The 24,655-nt window shown below is 31.5% G+C and overlaps 2 protein-coding genes across 9 annotated transcripts in view; one reads left to right on the plus strand and one right to left on the minus strand.

Moving 5' to 3' along the window:
* Positions 1 to 360: 360 nt before the first annotated feature.
* On the plus strand, positions 361 to 12,297 carry LOC139498841 (aldehyde dehydrogenase 1A1-like). The gene is made up of 14 exons (XM_071287414.1): positions 361 to 470; positions 977 to 1,081; positions 2,136 to 2,276; positions 3,434 to 3,563; positions 4,076 to 4,137; positions 4,798 to 4,926; positions 5,858 to 5,971; positions 6,201 to 6,303; positions 8,051 to 8,235; positions 9,442 to 9,606; positions 10,412 to 10,569; positions 10,897 to 10,971; positions 11,548 to 11,587; positions 11,831 to 12,297. The coding sequence occupies exons 1-14, from the start codon at positions 423 to 425 to the stop codon at positions 12,200 to 12,202; spliced, it is 1,827 nt and encodes a 608-aa protein (XP_071143515.1). The 5' UTR covers positions 361 to 422; the 3' UTR covers positions 12,203 to 12,297.
* A 7,517-nt stretch (positions 12,298 to 19,814) lies between these two features.
* LOC139498843 (uncharacterized) overlaps positions 19,815 to 24,655 on the minus strand; it is an 85,043-nt gene continuing 80,202 nt past the window's right edge. For all 8 annotated transcript variants that reach the window (XM_071287417.1, XM_071287418.1, XM_071287421.1 and 5 more), the window contains exons 4-5: positions 22,316 to 22,594; positions 19,815 to 21,537 (exon numbers count right to left, since the gene is read on the minus strand). In XM_071287417.1, the coding sequence (XP_071143518.1) occupies positions 21,500 to 21,537; positions 22,316 to 22,594 (317 nt within the window). In that variant the 3' untranslated portion in view covers positions 19,815 to 21,499. The remainder of the gene's footprint in view (positions 21,538 to 22,315; positions 22,595 to 24,655) is intronic.

The raw sequence follows: 24,655 nt of genomic DNA on the forward strand, positions 1-24,655 counted from the left end.
ACATGAATCAAAAATAGTGAAAAATAGGAAATCAAGTGATAACTTTTACGTCATTTTGTCTCTGGTATAGAGCTGGCATATGGACAATCATACCACATCTTATTATTTTTATATACAAAAATATGCTAGAATAAATAAACGGAATCATTTGTTGCATGTATTTTACTTTAATTATTTTCCTTTTAAGATCACTCCCCGTATTATCGTGTGAGCCTCAAGAAAGATGATTTTTATCATATTTGCATAACCTAATATTTTCCCTGTTCACCACCTTATTGACCAAGCTTTGTTCCTATAAAGAATCAATAAAATATCTTTTTCTTTTACTTTTTGACATACTTATAACAGGAAATCGGTTAAACTGTGCAGATTTGTTTTTTTATTTTCCGTTTTTTTTTAAATTGAGAACAAAAGTATTATTCATGGGACTGCCTTCTCCTATCGTGAATCCAGAAATCTTGTACAAAAAGGTAAGAATTTGTTTTCTTGTTAACGAATCTAATATACATTAAAAAGGCATATTAAGAAATTTGTCAAAATAGCCAATAGCATCCCCATGGCCGCCCCTACCCGAAAAAATGGAAATAGTATAATAGATAAAAAAAGAAATGTTAATATAAAAAAAACGTAACATCGCAATACAATTTATCTGAATAAAAACAAATGGTGTGCATTTAATAAAAACATTTGTGGTAGTATGTTTATAAATCATCGTATGTTCTGTACATGGAGTTAACGCATATATGACGGTCAAAAAAGAAGCAATTAATAAACTAATTGAATTATAATCCGCTAATATTTAATCAACGATCGATGCATTAAACTGTGGTGGGTCGCTAGATGTAGATTGCATTATTCCGAATGCATGCCAAGTGCCATGCATAAATAAAATGTTTAATTTTCAGAATAATTCATTCATCCACATATTCGCACATTTGGTGTACGTTTAATATTTTGTGACGTACATTTTTTCTAGATTTTCATAAACAATGAATGGGTTGATTCTGTGAGTGGAAAAACATTTCCGGTGACTAACCCCTCAACAGCAGAAGTCATTGTCAATGTTCAAGAAGGGGACAAGGTAATATTGTAATCTTAAAAATACAGTATTTAAAAGCTCACCGAATTCAAATTCTAGAGATCTTATTTAAAATTGACCACAAATGCAGTCTTTTTACTGGCGACGCGTACCAGTCTCGAGGTACCAGTGTTATTCCTGATCGTATCCCCTATACTCTCTATACAATATTGATTTAGTAATAAAAAGGATACGACTAAGTTATTCTATGTTTAAAGGAAAAGTGTCGATAGGACAGCAAAACAACGACACGTACATCGATTATTTAAAGAGCACTACATATGGTCTAAAATAATAGACATGTGTTTTCGTAAGGTCTAAATTGTCAGGATTCAATTAAAACAAATTTGCCATCAATTCAAAATTCTTAAAAGTTTTCATTATGTTTGATCATGTTTGTTTTGTCAATGTATTTGCCATAACCAAAATTGGTTTTTGTCTGTTTTGCAAATAAAGAATATTTAAAAAAGTCAACATAGATATGGTATAGGACAAACACTGACGCTTTTCCAGCAGCTTGTTCTTTTGCCCGGTTTCGTTATTTTTTACCACTCAGCATTGGCTCATAGAATAAAATATAAGATAAGGAAAACATGTAAACCTTTAAAAGACGACATTACAGATTTATAATAACCAACTTTTGTAGGTTTGATATTTGTACTCAATACATTGTTAATGTGCTATCTCAGTATATATATAAAAAAGAAGATGGGGTATGATTGCCAATGAGACAACTGTCCACAAGAGACCAAAATGACACAGACATTAACCATGTTAACAACTAAAGGTCACCGTACGACCTTCAACAATGAGCAAAGCCCATACCGCATAGTCAGCTATAAAAGGCCCCGATAAGACAATGTAAAACAATTCAAACAAAAAACTAACGGCCTTATATAAAAAAAATTAACGAAAAACAAATATGTAACACATAAACAAACGACAACCACTGAATTACAGGCTCCTGACTTAGGACAGGCACATACATAGATAATATGGCGGGGTTAAACATGTTAGCGGGATCCCAAAATATAGTCGATATTAAAAATATTTGAAGGCTGATGTAGATCTGGCGGTGATCGCAGCAAAAGTAGCGTTCAAACACGACTCAGAATGGCGGACTATGGATGCAAGTGTCCGTGGTGAACTACTTTATAAACTGGCAAATCTGATTGAGAGAGATGCAGTTTACATTGCGGTAAGTTCAATGTCAAATATATTTACTAGAGTTACTCCCCTTGGAACACACAATATTTTGATACTTGTTTAGTATTTATATTGTTACTTTTGTTTATGTCACAGTATAATGTTACTTATACGACAAAAAAATAAACAAAGATAAAGATTATTAATTGTAGTGATCGTGAGATTGTTTAAAATTAATGCTATTCTTTGTTTATAGATGCGTGTGTTGACTTATGTTCATAATTGAGCTTTTATTTTATTTCTTTAATAAAGTATTTCGAATTTCGTAAAGAGCTGCTCTCAATAACAGAAGACTTTTAAACAATTTTAGTTGGGTCTATCTTATTTCTGTGAAGCTCTTCAAATTATTTTTTTTATGCTTTTCCCATCTTTTCGATTCCTGATTTGTCTCTATGTTTCAAATTATTTCTCATTCCAGTGAATAACCGCATAGTTCATATTGATTAATACATAAGTCATGCATACAAAAGAGATTACAACCAGTTTTTGAAATGACTTGGGGTTTAAATAAATCAATGTATTTGCTTAACGTCCAGTGACACATATTAGATATGAAAGAGAATACTGCATACAATACGAAAAGTACGTTTAACAAGGTATAGCGATCGACCAGTATGAAATAAAGGAAACGTGAACTAAGTGCACGTTGGATAGGAATGCAAAACAATTATCCTTGAAATAGGCAGACCCCTCAATGATTTGTTGCAAGTGGTATTTAACGTGAAAAGCTTTCGGTACTCCACTATATGAACATCGGCTTTACATGAAATAAAAATTATCGGAAATGCGAGCGAAATTATACATTCTGCACAGCAAAACAAATATCCAATTTGGGCAAGTTTTTTTTTATACTGATGGTTGGAAGAAGACCGAAATAAAATTGACATGAGCTGGGGTCGTGATATGTTATTTTAAATCACATTTTCTGAACATACATGTAATTCATTATTCCCAAAATTAATGAAATAGAAATAATAAAAAGAAAAAAACGTATATGAAACATTACTTCTTTCAAATATAGGGTAATACTCTTTTTTTAATGATAAAATCAACAGAGAGAATACAAAAGGGTAAAAACTAAAAACAGAACAGCAAACTAAAAACAATAAACAAAATTTGTAAAATATCAAAGACAATGATCATTTTCAGAGTTTGGAAACTTTGGACAATGGGAAACCATTTAAGGATTCTTATGGTATAGATGTCCCGTACACCGTGAAATGTCTGCGGTATTTTGCTGGATGGTCCGACAAAATACAAGGGAAGACAATTCCGATGGGTAAGACAACTCAATATTCCTTTGTATATTTGTGTTTTCTGTGTCTTTTGGTTGACACTAAAGTAGATGATATTCCATGCAATCTTAAAATGGCGGTTACTCAAATGATATAATTGATATAATGATACAGGCAACATAAGAAAAAATTACGAATAAGCAATTATGCGATCAAACTCATTGAAAACGTTGTTGTCTCGGGTCAAATATCAGAACATGGATTCCCTAGACCAAGCATAATAATGCTTAAAACATTTAATTCTGATTTCGGCGCGGTTATCACGTGTTTCAGGAATACACTTCTTACTTATAATCGACATTTCTTAAAGTTTTGGCAGCAATATGTTTGAAATGTTTTGGGAGAACCAAAGCCGATTTTGCATCAGGTACTAGACTTTAAAAAATAAAAAATAATCCAAATGTACTTTTTTTTAATTGGTATAACTTCTTTAAAATAAGAAATTAGTGGTTACTGGTGTGTGTTTTTGTACACAAACAATTTCTATTTCTATCAGATGGAGAATTTTTCTGTTATACACGACACGAACCTGTTGGAATATGTGGACAGATTATTCCTGTAAGTTTTAAAAACGAAAACATAATTTCAGATAGACTGTACATGTCATTGAGTTTATTTATAAAAATAAAATAAGGGTATTTGGTTTAATTGAGACAACTATTCAACATAGTCCAATAGAGTCAAAGTTATATGCGACTGTCATATAAGTGAGAGGTTTAGCTAGCTATAAAACCAGGTTCAATCCACCATTTTCTACATTAGAAAATGCCTGTACCAAGTCAGGAATATGACAGTTGTTATGCATTCGTTAGATGTGTTTGGACTTTTGATTTTGCCTTTTGATTTTTGACTTTCCTTTTTGGATTTTCCTCGGAGTTCAGTATTTTTGTGTTTTTACTTTTTACTAGGATTTGAAAAAAAATATAGATGGATTATTGCTAACATTGCATTGAATAGTTCTGAAAGTCACAAAGGAATTGTTTTTTCGTGTCCCCAAATCAAATGAAATTGAGTCCCTGCTTTATCAATCGCGATCAAGATATTTTTATTTTATATTTGTATATACTGTTTCCAATAAAAAGTCCTCATCGTTTTGATACTCTAGTGCTACGCAGTTATTGTCATTAAGACTATCGTCCAATTTACACATAACTATTTCAAACTTTTTATTATTCAATATGATATACTAGTATAATGATTCTTGTGTGTATGTTTCAGTGGAATTTTCCATTACTGATGATGGCGTGGAAAATTGGCCCCGCCCTCTGCTGTGGAAATGTAATAGTGTTAAAACCAGCAGAACAAACTCCTCTCACAGCCCTATATACTGCTCAACTGGCAAAAGAGGTAGATGAAATTCTATTCTAATGTATAATAAAGTGAAAAAGTCATAAGTATATGTAGTTCGTGAAAATCATTTTTTTCATTGACATAGTTTATGATGGGGAAGTAGATAACGTGTAGAATTCAAAATGGATACATGTACAACACATGTAGTTTATATATCATGTACTCAGTATTGTTACGTTTTTGTTAAAACGCATACTCAGTTGTATGTATTATTATCATGTTTGACTATGATCAAAGACTCATACTTGCTTCACAATGTTCGAAATTTTTTTCAAATCTTTTACACAAATCGGACATTCATAAATGTTATTTGATTACCAAAAAAAACAGTCTGCTTTACACAGCTACTTTTGCATAGGTACTATTTCTGTACCAAAAATCTGTAGTACTGGAAAGTGGAAATCTACTTTTAATATTCAGTACTATTTTGTTACTTTAAAATTATTGTAATATTTAGGTACCTGTATTTTACAGTACTTGATTTGTACTTGAAATTTAAGTATTACAAATTATTGGTTGCACGGTAAAATTTTCAGCATTTTGAAAGTTTGTCTTTTTCAAATCTCATAAACATACATATGTTCAAAGATGGGATACCGTGATCATTGTTGGTATTATTTTTGTACCAATATTTTAAGTACAAATCAAGTACTGGAAAATACAAGTACCTAAATATTACAATAATTCTAAAGTAAAGAAATAGTACTAAATATTAAAAGTAAATTTCCAGTACTACAGATTTTAAGTACAGAAATAGTACCTATGCAAAAGTAGCCGTGTACGGAGCAATATCATATTGATTTGGTTTTACTGTAAAATTCTGTTAAAGCGTATATATTCTTTATGCACATTTCTACTGTTAATAGGTTAGTGTAGGTATCATATTCACGAAAAAGTGATAACAAGTTATTAAACCTATTTTTTAAAGGCTGGTTTTCCGCCAGGAGTACTAAATGTTGTGCCTGGTTATGGTCCAACTGCTGGAGGGGCCATTTCTAATCACCCAGACGTCGACAAAGTAGCGTTCACAGGATCAACAGAGGTAAGATATGTATCTTTAATGCAATTAAAACGGTTAAAATTAAAAAATAAATAAAATTAAAATATCAGTATAATAACGTTAAAAATTGAATAAGGATGCGAAGTCATATGTTATAGAACTAACTTAAAAATATCACTCTGTTAATTTTTTAAAATTTAGTTTGATATATGAATGCTACATCTACAAAAAAACTATTATGTATTTCTCATGATCATTGATTGCATTTTAGGTTGGTCAAATTGTAATGGAAGCAGCAGCTAAAACAAATCTCAAGCGCGTGACACTGGAACTTGGCGGGAAAAGTCCAAATGTCGTGTTTGCTGACGCTGATTGTAAGTTCAACGTTAATTAGGTAGCTGATTGTGCGATGGTTCATATAATCAATACCAGTATGGATCTTATTTCTTCTTTTTTTTTTGGGGGGGGGGGGGGGGGGGGGGTGTGTACATTTCCGGACTTTCGGCTGATACTTAGAGTTTGGTGATACATGTTTACGTAAACGGAGGAAATACGAACATATTGACTTAATATTAGAACTGTCTATACTATTAAACGAGTTGACCTCATTTTGTGTGTCGCCTCTCCTCCTCTCACAATAAATTAATCACCATGCTTTTGTGTCCTATAGATACCATGCATAGTCGCATTTGTCATCCATTCGTATGTCTATTCAGTTTGGGTTATTTTGGAAGAAAAACGAAAATAAAGGCATCATGATATTGTTTCCGTCATCAGACCAACTTTTAAGTCAGACGTGACTATAATTATATACCGGTTTTAACATTGAGAACCAATCGTGTGATAGATAACAAAAATGAAAAATAAATAAGCCAATCAGAGCGTTGTCCATATCGTGGTTCTTAGATCGTAATAACCACTACTACACCTCGGTTTTAACTTACACATTATTTTCATAAGTACTCCGACGGGAACAGTACAATTATTTTCACGTTTATTTGCATGTAGTCTATTATTAATATACTACTATAATATATATAGACTCTCTATATAATCCAGTGGCGGATCCATGGGGAGGGTTCCGGGTGGTGAACCCCTCTTTTGTTTGGACGATCAATGCATTTGAATGGGGACATATAGTTGGAACCTCCCCCTCCCTCCTAATATAAAATGGCTGGATCGCCATAGAGAGGAAACAAAGAATAAATAGAAATATTTACACTTTAATATTTATAATATAGATACGTATGTTCATAGTTTACAGAAACGCAAAAATATGGAATATATCCTTTATCAAATTACAAAAATTCGTCCTTAAATAGTTGACATACTTTCAATCAAACTTAAACAGGACTACCGGTTTTAAATTTCCTACGAGTACTCGTGGACAGCACAATCGCGTTGATAGAGACACTCTATATAATACAGCAGAGATCGCCGAGGAGAAGAAACTTGAAATTGATAGTTTTAAATAGAAAATACACTTTATTTGTAATATACGTATGTTCATAACTTCAATACAGAAATGCGAAAATAATAGAATTTTACAGAAAAAAATAACGGACTTTGGAAACAAGGGAGAGGGCTTAAACTGTTTCCAAGTACCTATGCATTTTGATACCTTTTCTGAAATTCTTAAGACATATTAATCTTTTACTGAAATTCTCCAGACATAAAATCTTTTACAAAAATTTTCCCTTCAACAGTTTACATACTTTCAACCAAGCTCTAAATGCCCGCGATTTCGCGGGTGTGTTCTAGTGAACACTAATAATTGCTGCTTCTAATTTTAAACTTACAAAATGAACATAAAAAATATTTCAAATAAGAGTTTAATATGTGAAGATTAGAATAGAAAGGGTGGGAAGATACAATGGGAAAATCAAAAAGCGAGTGTAAGATAACACCACGACCAAATAAAACGGTCAAAATGACAAACAACAGTATAAAAAAAACACTCAAGAATTATCAAAACACGAACCAATCAAAACCTAGCACAAATTCCTGTGAATAGCTTGACTTGTAAAAATTTCTCTCTTCTCCCCATCTATTTATCCGCGCTCGATTTCGACTAAAGAAAGCCTCGTATTTAATTCCTTTTTTTTCTTCAAAATTACACAGTGGATTTTGCAGTGGAGATGTCTCATTTTGGCTTATTTTTCAACATGGGACAATGTTGTTGTGCAGGCTCTCGCTTATATGTTCAAGAGGAAATATATGATGAATTTAAGAGGAAACTCGTGGAGAAAGCAATCAAAAGACCTGTTGGAGATCCATTTGATGACGGAAATGACTCAGGACCTCAGGTTTGTATGACATACATAGACTTGTGTACATTTATTGTTTATACGTTGCAAACGATAGGTACTGTACTTGCATATAGAATATATAATGTATGACTTTGTATATCATACATGTCATAGGTATTAGATCCTTTTTTGAGCCCCCACCCCCTAACTCTAAAAACGCATGTTTACAATCAACGTGAAACTCGACTGTTTAGCGAAGTAAAATGTTGCTAACTTCGATCAACCTCGTTTCAACGTTTCAAAAAATTGAAGCACAGGTCTGGAAAATAGTTCTAAAATGTAATAAAATTGCACTTGCTAAACTTGGGTCTGAAGATTATCCGTATTTAATATGCATATCCCGATAATTATAGATTATCGTTTGTCATCTCAACGAGATTGATTTTCTCGTTTGAGCTGGTACAGCGAAAGTGAGAACAGCAATCGAGTTGAGATGACCAATGATAATCTGTTTATCGCTATTTTACCTATGAGGACGTTGTCAATTTCGTTAGCAACGCCACGTGGCCTCCTTAGTTTCTAGCGATAATTTTTCCATCTCAAGCGAGAAGCACGATATGAAAATTATCACAAAAAAAGATCAAAAGAAAAATGCACAAAATAGCGATTAAGTAATATAATACCGTTTTGACACTTTTATTTCATTTTTTCCGCAAATGATGTTGCTTTTATAATATTTCTTCTATCAACGGAAGAAACAATCTGAGGACATCTATGCGGTCTTCAGCTCAAGGGGGATAACCCCGCCTGTAACCGCGGGAAATTTGATATATTTCAGAGTAATGTGCAAGGGATGAAAATATAAGAGCATTCGAATGTATACATTGTCGAAAATCTCTTATTTTTCCATCACAGAACTCATCTAATTGTCCTCGGTTACATGTGGAGTTATCAATCTTTCTAAGCTACATCAAAATATGAAAACCTTCTTACTGTATGTTATGCTTAGAATGGTTGAAAACGATTGTAATCTCAGATAAAATTGAAAAATGATATCAAACTTTCTTTTTTAATGTGATCAAGATTTCAAGCACGAACAAAATAAGCAAGAAATATAAAATAATTGTGTTAAAGCTGACATACACATTTTTTATGGACTCAAAACTCCTACAAAAACTGAAGGTAATGTCATACTTTATGTTAAGCTGACCAATACTTCAAGGACATATTAAGGTGGCAAGTGATATCATGTGATATGTTTAGGTTGACCAAGATCAGTTTAACAAGATCATTGACCTAATCGAAAGTGGGAAGCAGGAAGGAGCAGTTCTTGAATGTGGCGGGAAAAGACAAGGCAACAACGGATATTTCATTGAACCAACTGTTTTCTCCAATGTGGACGAAGACATGAGAATTGGAAAAGAAGAGGTAAAATATTTAAATATTAAGTATTCTAATGCAATTTGTATGTAACGAATTTTTTCATTGGCTAAAAGTTGCCGTCAAATCCACAGTTGACCAGGCGTAACTAAGGAGGAACAGCCATTTTGAAATGATTGAACCAACAAATGTTCGATTACTACTATATAATCGAAAATAAAACAATACCTACCTCGAACTCGCCGTTTTAATGTTATTTTATCCGAATTTGAAGCGTACAAGTAACGTAATAACCTCCAGTTTGTAAGTTTTCATTTGTATGATATCACGTTTTCCCATGACATCTTTGCGCCAAAATCATTCATGAAGTTTCACTGAATTTTTTTTATTTGTGAAGTTTTATCGTATTTTTTCTTTTTGAAATGCATTAGAATCGGCATAACAGTACTGTAGTTGAAGATTTGCCACCGTCAATTTTGATTTAACGGTCGTAAAACTGCATTTGCGACCGTCAAATCTACAATTGACGGTGGCAACTCTTCAACTACAGTACTGTTATTCCTTAAATAACAGCAACAGTAGTCATCGTAGTAAAGCGTTGTTCAAAAGTCGTAAATCGATTGAGAGAAAACAAATCATGGTTACCAACTAAAACGGAGGGAAACAACATAAACACTGAAGTGAAACAAAAACAAACGCACATGTAAAATACATAGAAACAAACTTGCCAAATTTTTCAAAAGAATGAAAACGTTTGATGACTATTGTATTCTAAATGAAAATCACAATACTACATACTTACTATTGTATTTCCCTATTTAAACGATATTCATGCATAAATATTTTTATGCAGATTTTCGGACCAGTACAAACACTCATTAAGTTTAAGACTATGGATGAGGTGATCAAAAGAGCTAACAATACTACATACGGTTTGGCTGCTGCCATCTTTACAAGGGATATCAACAAGGTGATGACGTATACTAGCCGTGTCAGAGCAGGAACAATATGGTTTGTATTTTAAATTTTACTTTGATTTACATTTTTGTTGTGAATTGATGATACATTATCCAAACAAAATAGAATACCATCCAATAAAATATTGTTAAATTCGAAAGGCACTTAATGCCAAATGGGACAGCTTAGAGTACATTGATTTTGGCTGCTCAATTATAAAAAACCTAAAAAAAAAACCGATACAATAACACCATTTAAAATTCTCCGTTTCGTGTGCGGTGTTTCCAAAAATAATCTTTTAGTATGTATACCCATGCATTATATAATTATATAATAGTGAACAGTAAACAAGTTCTAATCATTTGCATATTATTTTGACAGGGTGAACTGCTACAACGTTTTAAGGACGACATGTCCTTTTGGTGGATTCAAGAAATCTGGAATTGGAAGGGAGTTGTAAGTAGTTTTGCTTCAGTGTGTAAATAAATCGGGACTTTTGATTGGTGGAATTTTAGTTGAGTTGACTGTACACATATTGTTTGCAATGTCATATAAACTAGTCAATCTGCGCCCAAAAAGCATGTCCAAGAACAAATTGTTACAGAACAATTTAATAGTTTTAGGTGTTCTTATTCGCCATAAATTTAAAACGGGTTACATGATTTTTTAGGTAGAAAATGTGGATTTTCCCAAAAAATCGTGAAAAGCAGGAAATAACTTCTTACACAATCTTCTATCAAAACGAGCGGAATTGGTGACGTTAAAACGTTGTTGTCTTTGATACAATCAAAATTGCTACAATGAGAACATGTAGTGAATATATTGATTTGATATATAAAAAAAGGGGGGGCACTAGCCAACACAATTGAACGCAAAATAAATGAATGTGATTTACAATAATAATTAATGATAATTTACAAATACTGCAGCAGGATATTTATCAATGTTGCAGTGGATATTAAATTCATGAAAAGCTACATTTTGTTCAGTTGGATAACTTTGTTAATTAGTGAATTTTTTAACTACTTTTAGGGGAGAATATGGCCTTCACCAATACTCAGAGGTTAAAACAGTAAGTATCCTGGTCTGAAAGTGTAACCTACCTCTATTATAAACAAACTGATAGTAAGATGTTATAATACGAATGAAAATAATATTACATTTTAGGTGATTTTTAACGCAGCGAACGCAGCTATTGAAGAACCCGCTTTGAAGCCCGAAAATTCGAAAAAAATATATAAATCCATTCCTTCTCCATTACAAAACATTGTAATTGACCTAACACAAAGTCTTTGCAAAATGAAATTTATTTTAGGTCATTATCAACGCACCGAACGCACCTGAGAAGCCAGCAATAGAAGATGAAACAATCGAAAGCGTAACGGATACATCGAAGAAAATATATAAATCTGTTATCGATTGTGTACCTGCCAAAAGTGAAAACACCGAAACTCCAGATCAAGGAATTATTGATAATCGAAAGAACCCGTATGTATTAACATCCGGAGTGGTGATCAGTATGCCACTCCAGAATATCGATAATATTGGCGATAATCAACAGATCAATGAAGATACAGGCAACAGTGGTAAAAGTGAAGCTACATGTAGCGATGAAACTTCATGTAGCAAAGATGGTCCGGGTAATGAACAAGGCATCCAAGATGTGGACGTTACTACTAAAATGTAAAGCTGTGTATATTCCTTTGATTAAATTCCGACATATGTTTTAATTTTCACTATATAAACCTTTGTATTAAAAAAAATAAAGTTAGAATCAGAAAACTCTTCTATACTTTTAATTTCTGTATGCAGATTGATGATTGTTCTGTTTATGACCAATGCTCGGTAATCGATCGAAAGTATAAAAATACGAGAATTTTTATTAAAAAAGGTAAAATCACAAAAATTCCGAACTCCGAGGAAAATTCTAAACGGATAGTCCTTAATTAAAATATCTTAATCAAAAGCTCAAACACATCACACGAGTGAATAACAACTGTCATATTCCTGACTTGGTACAGGCACGTTCTTATGTACAATTGGATGATAATCGAAAATTTCTTTTAGCAAATTTTGAAAGAAATTTTAAAATGAGATTCGATTACTTCCATATAAACGACTAACGATTAACAGTTATTGATATTTTGGGATTACATGTATTTAATTTCTCATAGCTTTCATCTAACAAATGATAGAAGTAGTTTCATTTCCTTCCATCGTCTTCAACTTGATTATCCCTCTTTGTATGTGTTCGAAATGAAATATCAAATACTAGTTGAAAAACTTCAACTCAACTCAGACTTATAGGTTTGTGTGCCATTTGAAAGACAATACAGAAAAATAAAGGCAACATTAGTATATCGCTGTTCAATAGTCATCATAGATTAAAAGATCACAAAATTCGGGTTATAAACTAAAACCAAAGGAAACATATCAAATATAAGATGAAAACAAAAGACAAAAAATATACGATCCCAAACATACAGAAAATTATTAGTCGTCCGGATTATTTCGGTTGGTGATATCTGCTGAATTATCAAGTGTTGCTGCATTAAACATATTTTCCGGTACGAACAAGTATTAAACGTTACTTTTAATTGAAAGACAGTGCATTGTAACTACCAAAGTATTACCAAAATTAACGAACTCCAAGGTAAATTCCAAAACGAGGAAGTCATTGAAACATGACAAAATTAAATGTTGGACTAAAGCAACCAACATTACGATTTGATACAAACATTTTTCAGAAGAAAATTAAATAGTTTAACATGGTTTCATAGATAGCTAAATCTCCTTCACTGCACTGACTAGTGTTATATTGACAAAATAGGGTAAGCAATCGAAACAGATAATATTGTTTACTGTTGCATTAATTAAGATTCAGCTGTTCACCGGATGAAGAAAAATTTAAAAAAGATATACGAAAACATGAACAAACTAGTGTTGCAAAGTCGTGTTAATTCCGACGCCCGTTATAACTGGTTCGATTTGAAATTTATATTGGCTATTGATACTTTACCAAACGATATTGAGTATACATATTTTATTAGAAAGTATCCGTATGGTTCAAAGATTTGTTGCTGAGGCAACATTCGCATGGACCATTAATTAAAGTTGTCAGAAATGGTCAATAGCTTGACTGTGTGGACTTTTAGAGGGGCAAATTTGGCGGGATCACCAAATTCCATTACCATTGAGCAATACACAATGCAAAGGGGCGATTCATGAACGTTGGCTTGCAAACTTGAATTTACATCTAATATGCAACATAAGCCGGATAAGCAGATGCCAAAACCAACAAATGTATTCTTATCGCAAAGATTGCTGAGCATGATCCCGATGTTCTCTTGATGACAGCAACTACGGGGGATAATAGTATCTGGTGAGAAATGTAAAGATTGATTTTGTCAGTGTTTATGGACTTAAGAATTCTGTTTGCATTTTCCTTCATTAAATATTTTTTTTGTTTTATGTCGTCTGTATGGACAATTTGTTATTAAGCTATCAATATGTACCTTAAATGGAATAATCCTTGTTATTAATCTTAACCACTAATGATTACTGGTATAGCCAAGAACTTGGCAACCAAAGAAGGATACGTTATGGGTGAATGTTAATACGACCAAACCAGTTGTAAACAATGCATTTGCGAGTTGAAACCTCAGCTACTATAATTGATTAGTGTCAATTTGGAAAAATAATACAACTGGTACCACTCTGCGTCTATCAGATTTAAAATAAGCTGTACTTGTCCCAAATGATGTATACATTGTACTACTGGCTCTTATATGTTTAGTAATGTTATTGTAAATATAATTGAATTACTATTGAGTATTGTCATTTTCTTTGAAATCACCCAGAAGATGCACGTAAAATTGCAGTACAATTGGGGAAGTGCTGACACAAAGAGATATTAAATGTCACGAATATTTTCGACTTTCTATGGTTTCAGATGGAGAAGATGCGGCTATTTTTAGAAGTAAAGAAATCATCTTTTGGATTGTTTTGCATTCTGTTTAAATGGTGCATATCATATGTTACCATAATTCATCGGTTTTGTCCACCGTCGAAGTACACATGGCGACCTATTAAAAGTGTTTACATTCTCATTCTTTGGTCACTGATTGATAGTGGTCTCATTGGAAATCATTCATCACGCTATCAAAATATATTCATCTAAATAAGATCCAGCTAATCTATGATTCCTACAAACAGTCTACATGACAGAGACTCGTCAAACAATAAGGAAAAACATATTTGGTTTGACTCAGGCTAGGATTTAAACTTAGACTAATCGCACTTGATAAGAAAATGACGTACCCCTGTTTTGGACATTTTTACCTATTATGTCTCTTTGGTTTGATCACACATTGTAAATAATAATATAATTGCATGCGACTGTCATATAAGTGTGAGGATTATCTAGCTATAAAACCAGGTTCAATTTTAGAAATTTATCTGAGACGTCACTTTTGTGGCGTTAATCCAGTCGTATGACGGACAATTTGTGGTTCTGTCCTATGTTTTGTTTACGTGTTTGTTGTTATTCTGTGGTTAGCATGTCGAAATGAACTATTGTATTGTTTATTTGTGTACTTCTCTGTCCACAATGTTCTTGCAATTATTTGTACAGTATTCCTGCCATGAAATAGGTCATTTTAGTGGTATATTTAACACTGCCATAAAAGCGCGAGGTTTTGCTAGGCACAAAACCAGGTTCAACTCAACTTTTTTTTTAAATGTCCTGAACCAAGTAAGGAAAAATGGCAGTTGTTATTTTATAGTTTGTTTCTATGTGTGTTGCATTGTCGTTTGTGTTTTGTTGCTCTTCAGTGTATCTGTTGTTTCGTTGTTTTCATCTGAGAGCTGACGTGTTTTCTTCGGTTTTAGTTTGTATACCGGATTTGTTTTCTCTGAATCGATTGATGACTTTTGAACAGCGGTATACAACTGGTGTATTGATTTTGTCAATCCACAATTTTCTACGTACGAAAATATCTGTACCAAGTCAGGAATATGAAAGTTGTTATTTACTCGTTTAATATGTTTGATCTTTTGATATGTTTGAGCATTTGATCAGAGGTCGGTTCTTTTGTTATTTTACTTTTTGCCACGAACAGCAAAGATGTCTGTACACAGTCTTCTCGATGCAGAGTGTTTTGTAGGTGATGAGAGGTAGATAAAGAGAAGTGACGAATGGAATTTACATGGTCTGCATAAGAGAAAGCCTGTACCAAGTCGGTAATACATCGTCTAATGTGTACGAACTCTTGATTTTGCATCTGATTAGGGTCTTTCCGGTTTTATTTTCTCGGAGTTAGACATTTTGTAATTTTTACGTTTTACGTTGAAAGAAATAAAAACCATTTTTTTTAATTTATGTTATCTCAACTGGAATTTATTCAAGGTTTTAAATATATTTACATATCTTGAACATATGAAAATATAAAATATGTATCGTGCATTAAATTAAAGAGATCACACAGGTGAAAACATGACACAAACAGTACACAGAAAAATAAATTAAACAATAAAATCAATCATAATTCATTCTTATATGCACAGTAAGAGTTAGTTCCTTTTGATTCTCTTCTAAATGTCAAACTTTTTAAGTCATCTTGTGGTTCATTTTTAAATATAAAAATATTTGGAAACCCGTTGGAAAGATTTTGTTTTTGTTTTTAGAAAATCAGGTTAACCATTTCTTACGCAAGATCAGAAAAGATCGTTGATGTACAAAATGTAAACAAACTATTTAATTCATTTTCATCATCGTTTATCATATAATATCAATGTAACTTAACATTTAGTTTGTGTTGATTTTAAGAATTTGGACTGATTATCTTTACCAACACACCAAAAATCAAAGGGGAGATAATAGTTGGAAGAAATGAATTGACAATATATGCAAATAACATCATCATAAGGGTAATATATAGTTATCAAAGGTACCAGGTTTATAATGTAATAACGCCAGACGCGTAACATAGAACTTTTGACCACAGGTCTTTCAAATTAAATCACAGAGCTCTAAATTACAATAACTATTTATCTATCAAACTGTAATATTTCATTTTATCATGAGATTGGTTTAATCAGTCTGCAAGAGCTCAACAATTCCTGACAACTAAAACACAGAGTAACTGTTATGAAAAAGAATTAAACAATAAATTTAACGACGTTTTTTTAGTCAATATGATATCACAAATCTACCAAAAGATCAAACTACTACATTGCATCAAGGGTTTTATCACGTGGTTTCAAACAGTAAGGGGAATGTAAAGTATACTTAAAGACAGGGATTGAAAATTTCAAACTATATCTAAAATTATACTTTTTATACTTGAAAATCAATATATGAATGAATATTTTTTAAACTAATTATATTTGACCTAAATTTTTTTAACATTTGCCCCAGAAATATCACAGCAATTTATATAAAAAAAACATAATTATACATAAAATATTAAATAAGGTAATTGTGGAGATAATATTAAAGTACTCCTTACAACAGTTTCACTATATTATTATATTCTGGGGAATAATAATTTTAATAAGGAAAAGGGGAGGGGGGATAAGAAGTAGGTTTTTTGTTAACGCTAACATTAAATGACAACATGAAATCACAGGACTATAAAAAAACGTATTCTGATTCTGCAACATCACTCGAAATCATTCATTTCAAAGTATGTGCATTGCAGTTTGAAAATATAAACATTCGACCTGAAACGAAAACTTTATAACCTTGCTACAGCAAACTGTTCCTGTTATTTCTTTGTATATCTCAGTGTTACATTAAATCTATCAATAAACCCTCTTATGTATATTGAAAATAGTGATCAATTGTATAACCTCATTTACTGAATACTCATTTTACTTTTAAATAACTAAATATCATAATATTGGTTTTAACAAATTAAACATATTTAGGATGATCTGAACGAAACAAAATTACAAAACATAGACATCTGAGCAAAACACAACAAATACAAGATACAAATGATAAGAGTGCCCTATTGAAAATGTAAACTCTAAAATATAAACAACAAATTGATAAAAAATAAAGACTTTCAAATGAGAATTTTTTTATCAGATAACAATAAAGGGATACTGCAAGAATATTGGTGAATATTGTCCTAAGGAGATTCTTAGAATGCACTAAATTACGATTGCAATATGTAGTCTTAAAGAAATAATACATAATGTTTATACCAAAGAAATTGTTTCAGCATATTTTGTCATTGATAACGTTGATAATTCCGACGGCTTTTTAGAATCTAAAAGACTATGGGTAATCTCATTGTTTGTACACAAAATAGGAAGAACTTGTGCATTGGTTGAATTTCCATTGTTTAGAAGGTTTTAAACCAATAAAACTTTTTTGTTGTGTTTTTGAAAAAAAATACCCAGAATGCATTAGTTTCTCGAACGGAGAATTTTGAAGCTTTATTGGAATTGGTGCAGTATGACTTTTCGATACGTTCTGTTGTGATGAAAAAATCATGTTGCTACATAATAAAACTGGTCAAGGGTGTATGTTTTGTTAAATCGGTAGGTTAAAAGTCATTAAAACATACCCCCCCCAACACACATATTATAACTACATGTATAAAATTGTAAGGAAGATATTTAGAGTAAATCATCAACATGACAAATACACTCAGCATGATTAAATGATAGTAATAAGTATAAACTAAATCATGAAATATGTAATTGTTGAGATTGGTCTTTCAACATTTGAAATACTAGTTTTGAGTTATGGCTGGCGATTTAGAAAACAAAAATTAGTAAGTTTACAGGAGTATATTTTAATGACTTCTATCTATCCTATTTTAGTTTTTTTTACTTTAATTAAAATAGAACTAAAAATTCTAACATTCAAAGGGAGACAATTCTAAATAAATGAGATGATAATGATAATATTAACATTCCTGATCAGTAAAAATATATTTACACAACATTTCACAAAAAAACTATTATTAACGTTTTTTTATAACTTTCCTTTTCAAAACAGAACTGTAGACTAAATTAATAATACGAACTACTAAGAATTATTGTCTAATTTTAAACTTCTATGTTTTTTCCAAAAGTTGGAATAACAAATGCCATTTTCAAATACTTATACATTTCGTCTAACAAAATTATAAGCATTCATAACATAATAGATGCTCATGTATTTAAAAATTACACAAACATCAGATTGATCAGAATTTAATCTAATCGTAAATTTCTTTTAAAGGAGGCTGACCTAATGTCAAGGGAGTCAACTCTTACCATCAATGTTACGTTTGTGTCAGCTATTTTCGTAAATTAACAGTAAGTTTCTAAATGACACTGATCAATTTAATTTCGTTTCACAAAATTACTTAGGAAAAATGATGACTTCAAACGCATTAATGGTTTTAAGAGTTGTCTCCAATAACTTAGTCATACAACGTGTACAAATGTCTATGTACAATTGCATAAATATTTCAACATTCATACTGCATAGCAGACTGGTTTGTAAATTGGAATTTTTTATCTGATTCGTTCGTGCGGCACCTTTTTTCAATTGATTGGATCAAGACTCCAATCATACTTTTTTTCAATTATAAAACTGTATCTAAGTTGTTTTTAATTTCACTTAAATATACAACAACAATATATAAAAGAAAACGAACGAGACAAACAAATAAGATTCTTGTAAATAAATATGCCCTTTTAAACACTCAACTAAAGTTACTGATTTCACAATGCAATTGAAATATTTGTTTTAATAAATATCCATACATAAGTGTGTATGAGGATATTTTTCTTAAGTTGACAATCAACTGACGAAAAATAATCAGTTAATCAGCAAATCAAATACAGTGTGGTTTTGTGTTGTGTTGAAACATGAGCTGCGTCGGATAGAAATCGACCTTATGCAAATCAACATCAATACATCTGTTTACCTATTTCGGATTTTAAAAATAATTTCAACGAAAAGTCTGGGATTGTTTGCAAGTTGAATTGTTAATTGAATTGTACAAAACGGACCAAACTTCATCTTTTATTTCATTGTTATTCGTATATGAATGTTCCAAAATCAATCAGAGTCTTTGTACATGTACATATTTACGTACACTTGCATAAGGTCGATTTCTATCCGACGCAGCTCACATGTAAATCTGTTTCTACCACACAATTTCACAGTGATCATGCCACTTTAATACATTTCTTTCAAATAGAAGTAAAAATCGATTCAAAGTTATATTAGTTATTAATTTAAATTCAGTATGCATGTATAAATTCATTAATAGTTGTAAACATTGTCAATCAAATTTTGACAGCAACTTTGCTAATATTTGCTTATGCAAAAATTAAAATAACCTTTCATATGTAGCACTAATAAAAATACAAAGCAGCACTTGTGTGTGTCCTATCTGTATTTTAATTATCAACCTTATGATACAAACATGAGTAACTGTATTCCAGTAGAAATGTTCTATAATTAGGGAACAAAAATTATATGATAACATATATAACTCTACCACTATGGAATGTGTTGTATTGAATTCAGGAAATCTTATCAGACAAGAACCAGTGTATTATATTTATATTCGCTACTTTATACATGTCCACAAGAATCTATAAAGCAGTTGGTTAATATCTTAAAATATCTTTTTATTTACTTATAAGGTATAATAACTATAATTTGACTGAAATTGGTTTCAAAGTTTAACATCTTATTTTTTTAAAAATCAATAATAAATTGGTTGTTTAATATAATTCATAACTTATGATCAGGTATTTTAATGAAGACGTGAAAGTTATAATCCACTATTAATATGTACTGATTTGGTACAAATCATTGATTTTATCAATTTGATAAAGGACTTTTTGAACTTTCCTTGGAGTTGAGGTATTTTTGCTGTATTACTTTGTATAGCGTGAAATTTTCTACTGGAAAATGAAGTCACTTTATTATTTTTTTAAATATTTTATATTTAAAAGTTCAGTTTTTCATCTGTTATGAGACGAAAGTTACAACTATACTATCATTACGTTTGCTACATGTAATTATTTAGTATATTTTTATATAGACAGCGAAATTGCGTAGTAACACTTATATAATTCTCCGTAACACAAACATCTAATATTCTCAACTAATAATTTGTAATCAAAATTAACTAAAATTTAATAAGCTCAAGATTGAAATACATCTTTATCATATCTACATGGAAAAAGGTATGATATTCAAAATATTAAAATTCGAAAAAAAAAATAAAGTTTAACTTTATAAATAATATTCTAGTATAAGAAAGACAACTCCTACAAGTATAAAAACTTATCAAGAAAGACAACTCCTACTACTATAATAACTTATCACACTGGCTTTGTCTGATAATTTGAGTATTCTAAGAGGTATCACAATACAAATATATAAAGACCAGGAGGTTCTCAATATCTATGTAAAATTCAAACCATGTTTACTGCATTTTTAATTTATTGTGTTATCAAAAGATTTAGACAAAGGGAGACACTTCTCCAAATGCACATGATTACTTCCATTATTGTATTAAGAACAGTTAAACCTTTACAATTTCAGTAAATTCACAGATACATGTACATCTATAAATAGAATATTTCGTTGCATAAAATGACATAAAAATACTAATATTAATGGGAAAATTGTGTGTTAATCGATCTCCTAATTGTTATCAGAGAAGTAGTTACTTTGCTTAGTACAAATTGAATGTTTTCCAAAATTGCAAAAGCTGCATGTAATCTTTGACAAATATTGAGAACAGCCTGGTTTTGTTTTTAGAAAATATAATAAAACACTTCTTCCAACTAACTTCAATCACTGGTATGGGAAATGAATAATATCAAGAAACAACTCCAGTGATCGCTCAATCCATTAAGTTCTCCTTGGAAAACTATATATTGCATCGTGATTGGACACTTGGAGTCACGTGATCACTGACGTAATGGTTTCCATAATAATGTTCTAATAGTTCGTTCATTCCGGGCAGAAATGATGTAGTAGCCGCTTAAATTCTGAAAAAAAGCAATATATTAATGAATAACAGTGAGAATAAAGGTCACAGCAAAAGATCAAACGGCATGGATGGTTAACGTTTCCATTTTACTGTGGTAACTCAGCTTTATATCAGTTTAACTACTATATTCCTGATGAAATCTAGCACGTATAGTTTATGCTATTTGTTCTTTTAAGTAGTCTACCGGAATACAAATCAAACACAAAATAAAATTTTACTGATTTCACAGTACATGTACCATTTAATCTTATCAATCCACGATCGATATTATTAACCATTTCTATTTTAGACGACAGTTTGCTATTTAGGGCATTCTAATATTGATTTTTACGAGGTCAAATCCCGTGCATAACTGTATCTGTCATGTTACAGTCCTGATTTGTGAAGTAAAGGTAATAAATGTCTATATTATACAATATTGTATGAAGAAAAAAGACTGATGATGAAAATGACTTTCTCGTTTTATTCAGATCTTGTACTTTTTGTGGGGGATTACCTCCCTTTGTATGTGTTTTGTTTCACAGCAAGAGTTATCATAAGATCATAAAATATTCAAGAGAGCACGAAAGCCAAATAAGGTAACGAGCAGTCAAATCCGTGTATCGCTATCATTTCGCCTTAAAAGGTGCAAAATATGTGTATGGTGAAACGTTTCCAAAAAAGGAGTTGCGACATCAGTTTTAGCACTTTTGCATATCTTGTGATATCAATATTCATAGTCCCTTCACACTCTCAAACTGCTAAATTACGACCTAAACAAAACACCTTTTACTTACCGTTGAAATCTATAAGTCCATCACCATTTAAATCTGCCTCTTTAAACATTGCTTTAATATCATCGTCTGATAAATTTTCCCCGAGTCTGCGCATTGTGTATTTAAGTTCATGTTTGTCTATATACCCATTGCCATCCATATCAAAAGCTTTGAATGCCTCATAATGTTTTTCGTCTTCTGGTTTAACAGGAGCAGACGCAAATTCGGTGTCACATGACAAATTATGTTGCCATCGCTTCATCATAGTTATAAATTCATCAAATTCTACATACCCGTTTTCTGAAATAAAGAAGAGAATTTAAAAAAAAAAAATATTGCATACAGAGATGAAAAAGTATAACATCGCTCAAACAGAACTTAGATAATACAAACAATATTTTAGTGCTGTATCAGCGTTAGCTTGCTGAATAACCTTTTCATTTGCAAATTGTATAATATCAGGAAAATCTTGCAAATACGTGGTATCGATCATATACCCGTTATGTAAACCTGGCTATATATAGTTCTGTACAAGTCCGAAGTGCCGTTTAAATTTTTGTTTTCAACACGGTCGACACCTATATAGTACTAATTGTGTATTGTTAAGTTGTTTGTTTCCAAAGCATGTATAAAACATTTGCCACTGGACGTGAAGCAAACAAAAATAAATTCAAGTGTACAACTCATAAGTAACATAGGACAACATATTAAACGTCGTATTCCTAAATTTTTCATCCAAGAATGTCCAGAAACATTTGTGTCTGGAATTTCGAAAATCAAAAAAAAAAAAATAATACAAACACAACAAGAATGTGTCAAAAGTACACGGATGCCCCACTCGCACTATCATTTTCCATGTTCAACGGACCGTGAAATTGGGTAAAAAATCTAATTTGGCTTTAACATATGAAAGATCATATCATAAGGAACATGTGTAATAAATTTCAAGTTGATTGGACTTAGCTTTATCAAAAACTACCTTGACCAAAAATTTAAACTGAAGCGGGACAGACGGACGAACGGACGGACATACGCACGGACGGACGGTACGACGAACGAAGACGGAAGCACAGACCAGAAAACATAATGCCCCTCTACTTTTGTAGGTGGGGCATAAAAAAGTAGAGACTAAAATGTATTTCACAGTTATAAGCATTGTATATAAGTTTCATAAGTTTCATAACATTTAGTCGAGGCATAAATAAGGCCGTTAGTTTTCATGTTTGAATTGTTTTACGTTGTTATTTCGGGGCCTTTTATAGCTGACTATGCGGTATGGGCTTTGCTCCTTGTTGAAGGCCGTACGGTGAACTATAGTTGTTAATTTCTGTGTCATTTTGGTCTCTTGTGAAGAGTTGTCTCATTGGCAATCGTACCACATCTTCTTTTTTTTATATATTTTAAAATTGAGAACGTAAACCAATTTTTGGACGTACCGTGGGCGGCTGTACAGACGGACAAGGATAAAAACTTAATGCCCCCTCCAATATGATAGGAGTATAAAAATAAACGAAGATATGAAATGTTGCTACCAAATATTTATCCAACTTGACATGTAAGTATATGTCATTGGAATTGAAATTGATTTGGGTCACCGTTTACATATGACAATAATTTCAAGGTTAATGCTACATGTCAAACACATATCTATTGACGATCCTATTCAGCAGTTTAATTTCAGTGCGTTCTGGTCCATTGCAACTCTAAACTAATGCGACAAAGATGATAGATTTTGTATAAATTATAGAGAATTCAATTTCTATACATATTTGATGTCTAAAATTAGCATATGGTGGTAAACATTTAAATATGCGAATAAATAAATAAAAGTAATAAACAAATAAATAACTTTCTCTCATATAAAACTCAAGGTCGTTCATCTGATTGTCAAGATAATACAAGTAAATACTTCCTTTAATCTTTCAAATCAACATCTTTTCGCTTAGTTTATTGTGAAATCATCGATAAGATAAGGGATTCCCTAAAACGTGGAATGTTACATAGAATGGCTTGGACTGGTAATGGTAATAAGTACCTAAATATCTAATATACTCTATTCCGTTCAAAATGAACTTAGGTAGCCACGTACATTTGTAAGTCGGGTAAAAATATTCATCAAATTGTTATTTTGAATTAATCATAAACTTGTGTGGAATCTATGCGATTTTGAACTTAACATATAGTTTCTCGCTTTTATATAGATTAGACCATTGGTTTTCCCGTTTGAATGGTTTTACACTAGTAATTTTTTGGGCCCTTTATAGCTTGCTGTTCGGTGTGAGCAAAAGCTCCGTGTTGAAGGCCGTACCTTGAACTACAAGGATTTACTTTTATAAATTGTTACTTGGATGGAGAGTTGTC

The sequence above is a fragment of the Mytilus edulis genome, chromosome 12 (assembly GCF_963676685.1).
Source record: "Mytilus edulis chromosome 12, xbMytEdul2.2, whole genome shotgun sequence".
Classification (NCBI taxonomy): Eukaryota; Metazoa; Mollusca; class Bivalvia; order Mytilida; family Mytilidae; genus Mytilus; species Mytilus edulis.

Bases quoted from the DNA above. Each gene is read 5' to 3' on its own strand.
- LOC139498841 (XM_071287414.1), top strand. From the start codon at position 423: ATGGGACTGCCTTCTCCTATCGTGAATCCAGAAATCTTGTACAAAAAG. The intron at 8,236-9,441 runs GTTTGTATGACA...TGATATGTTTAG, and splicing joins GAAATGACTCAGGACCTCAG to GTTGACCAAGATCAGTTTAA. The intron at 9,607-10,411 runs GTAAAATATTTA...ATTTTTATGCAG, and splicing joins TGAGAATTGGAAAAGAAGAG to ATTTTCGGACCAGTACAAAC.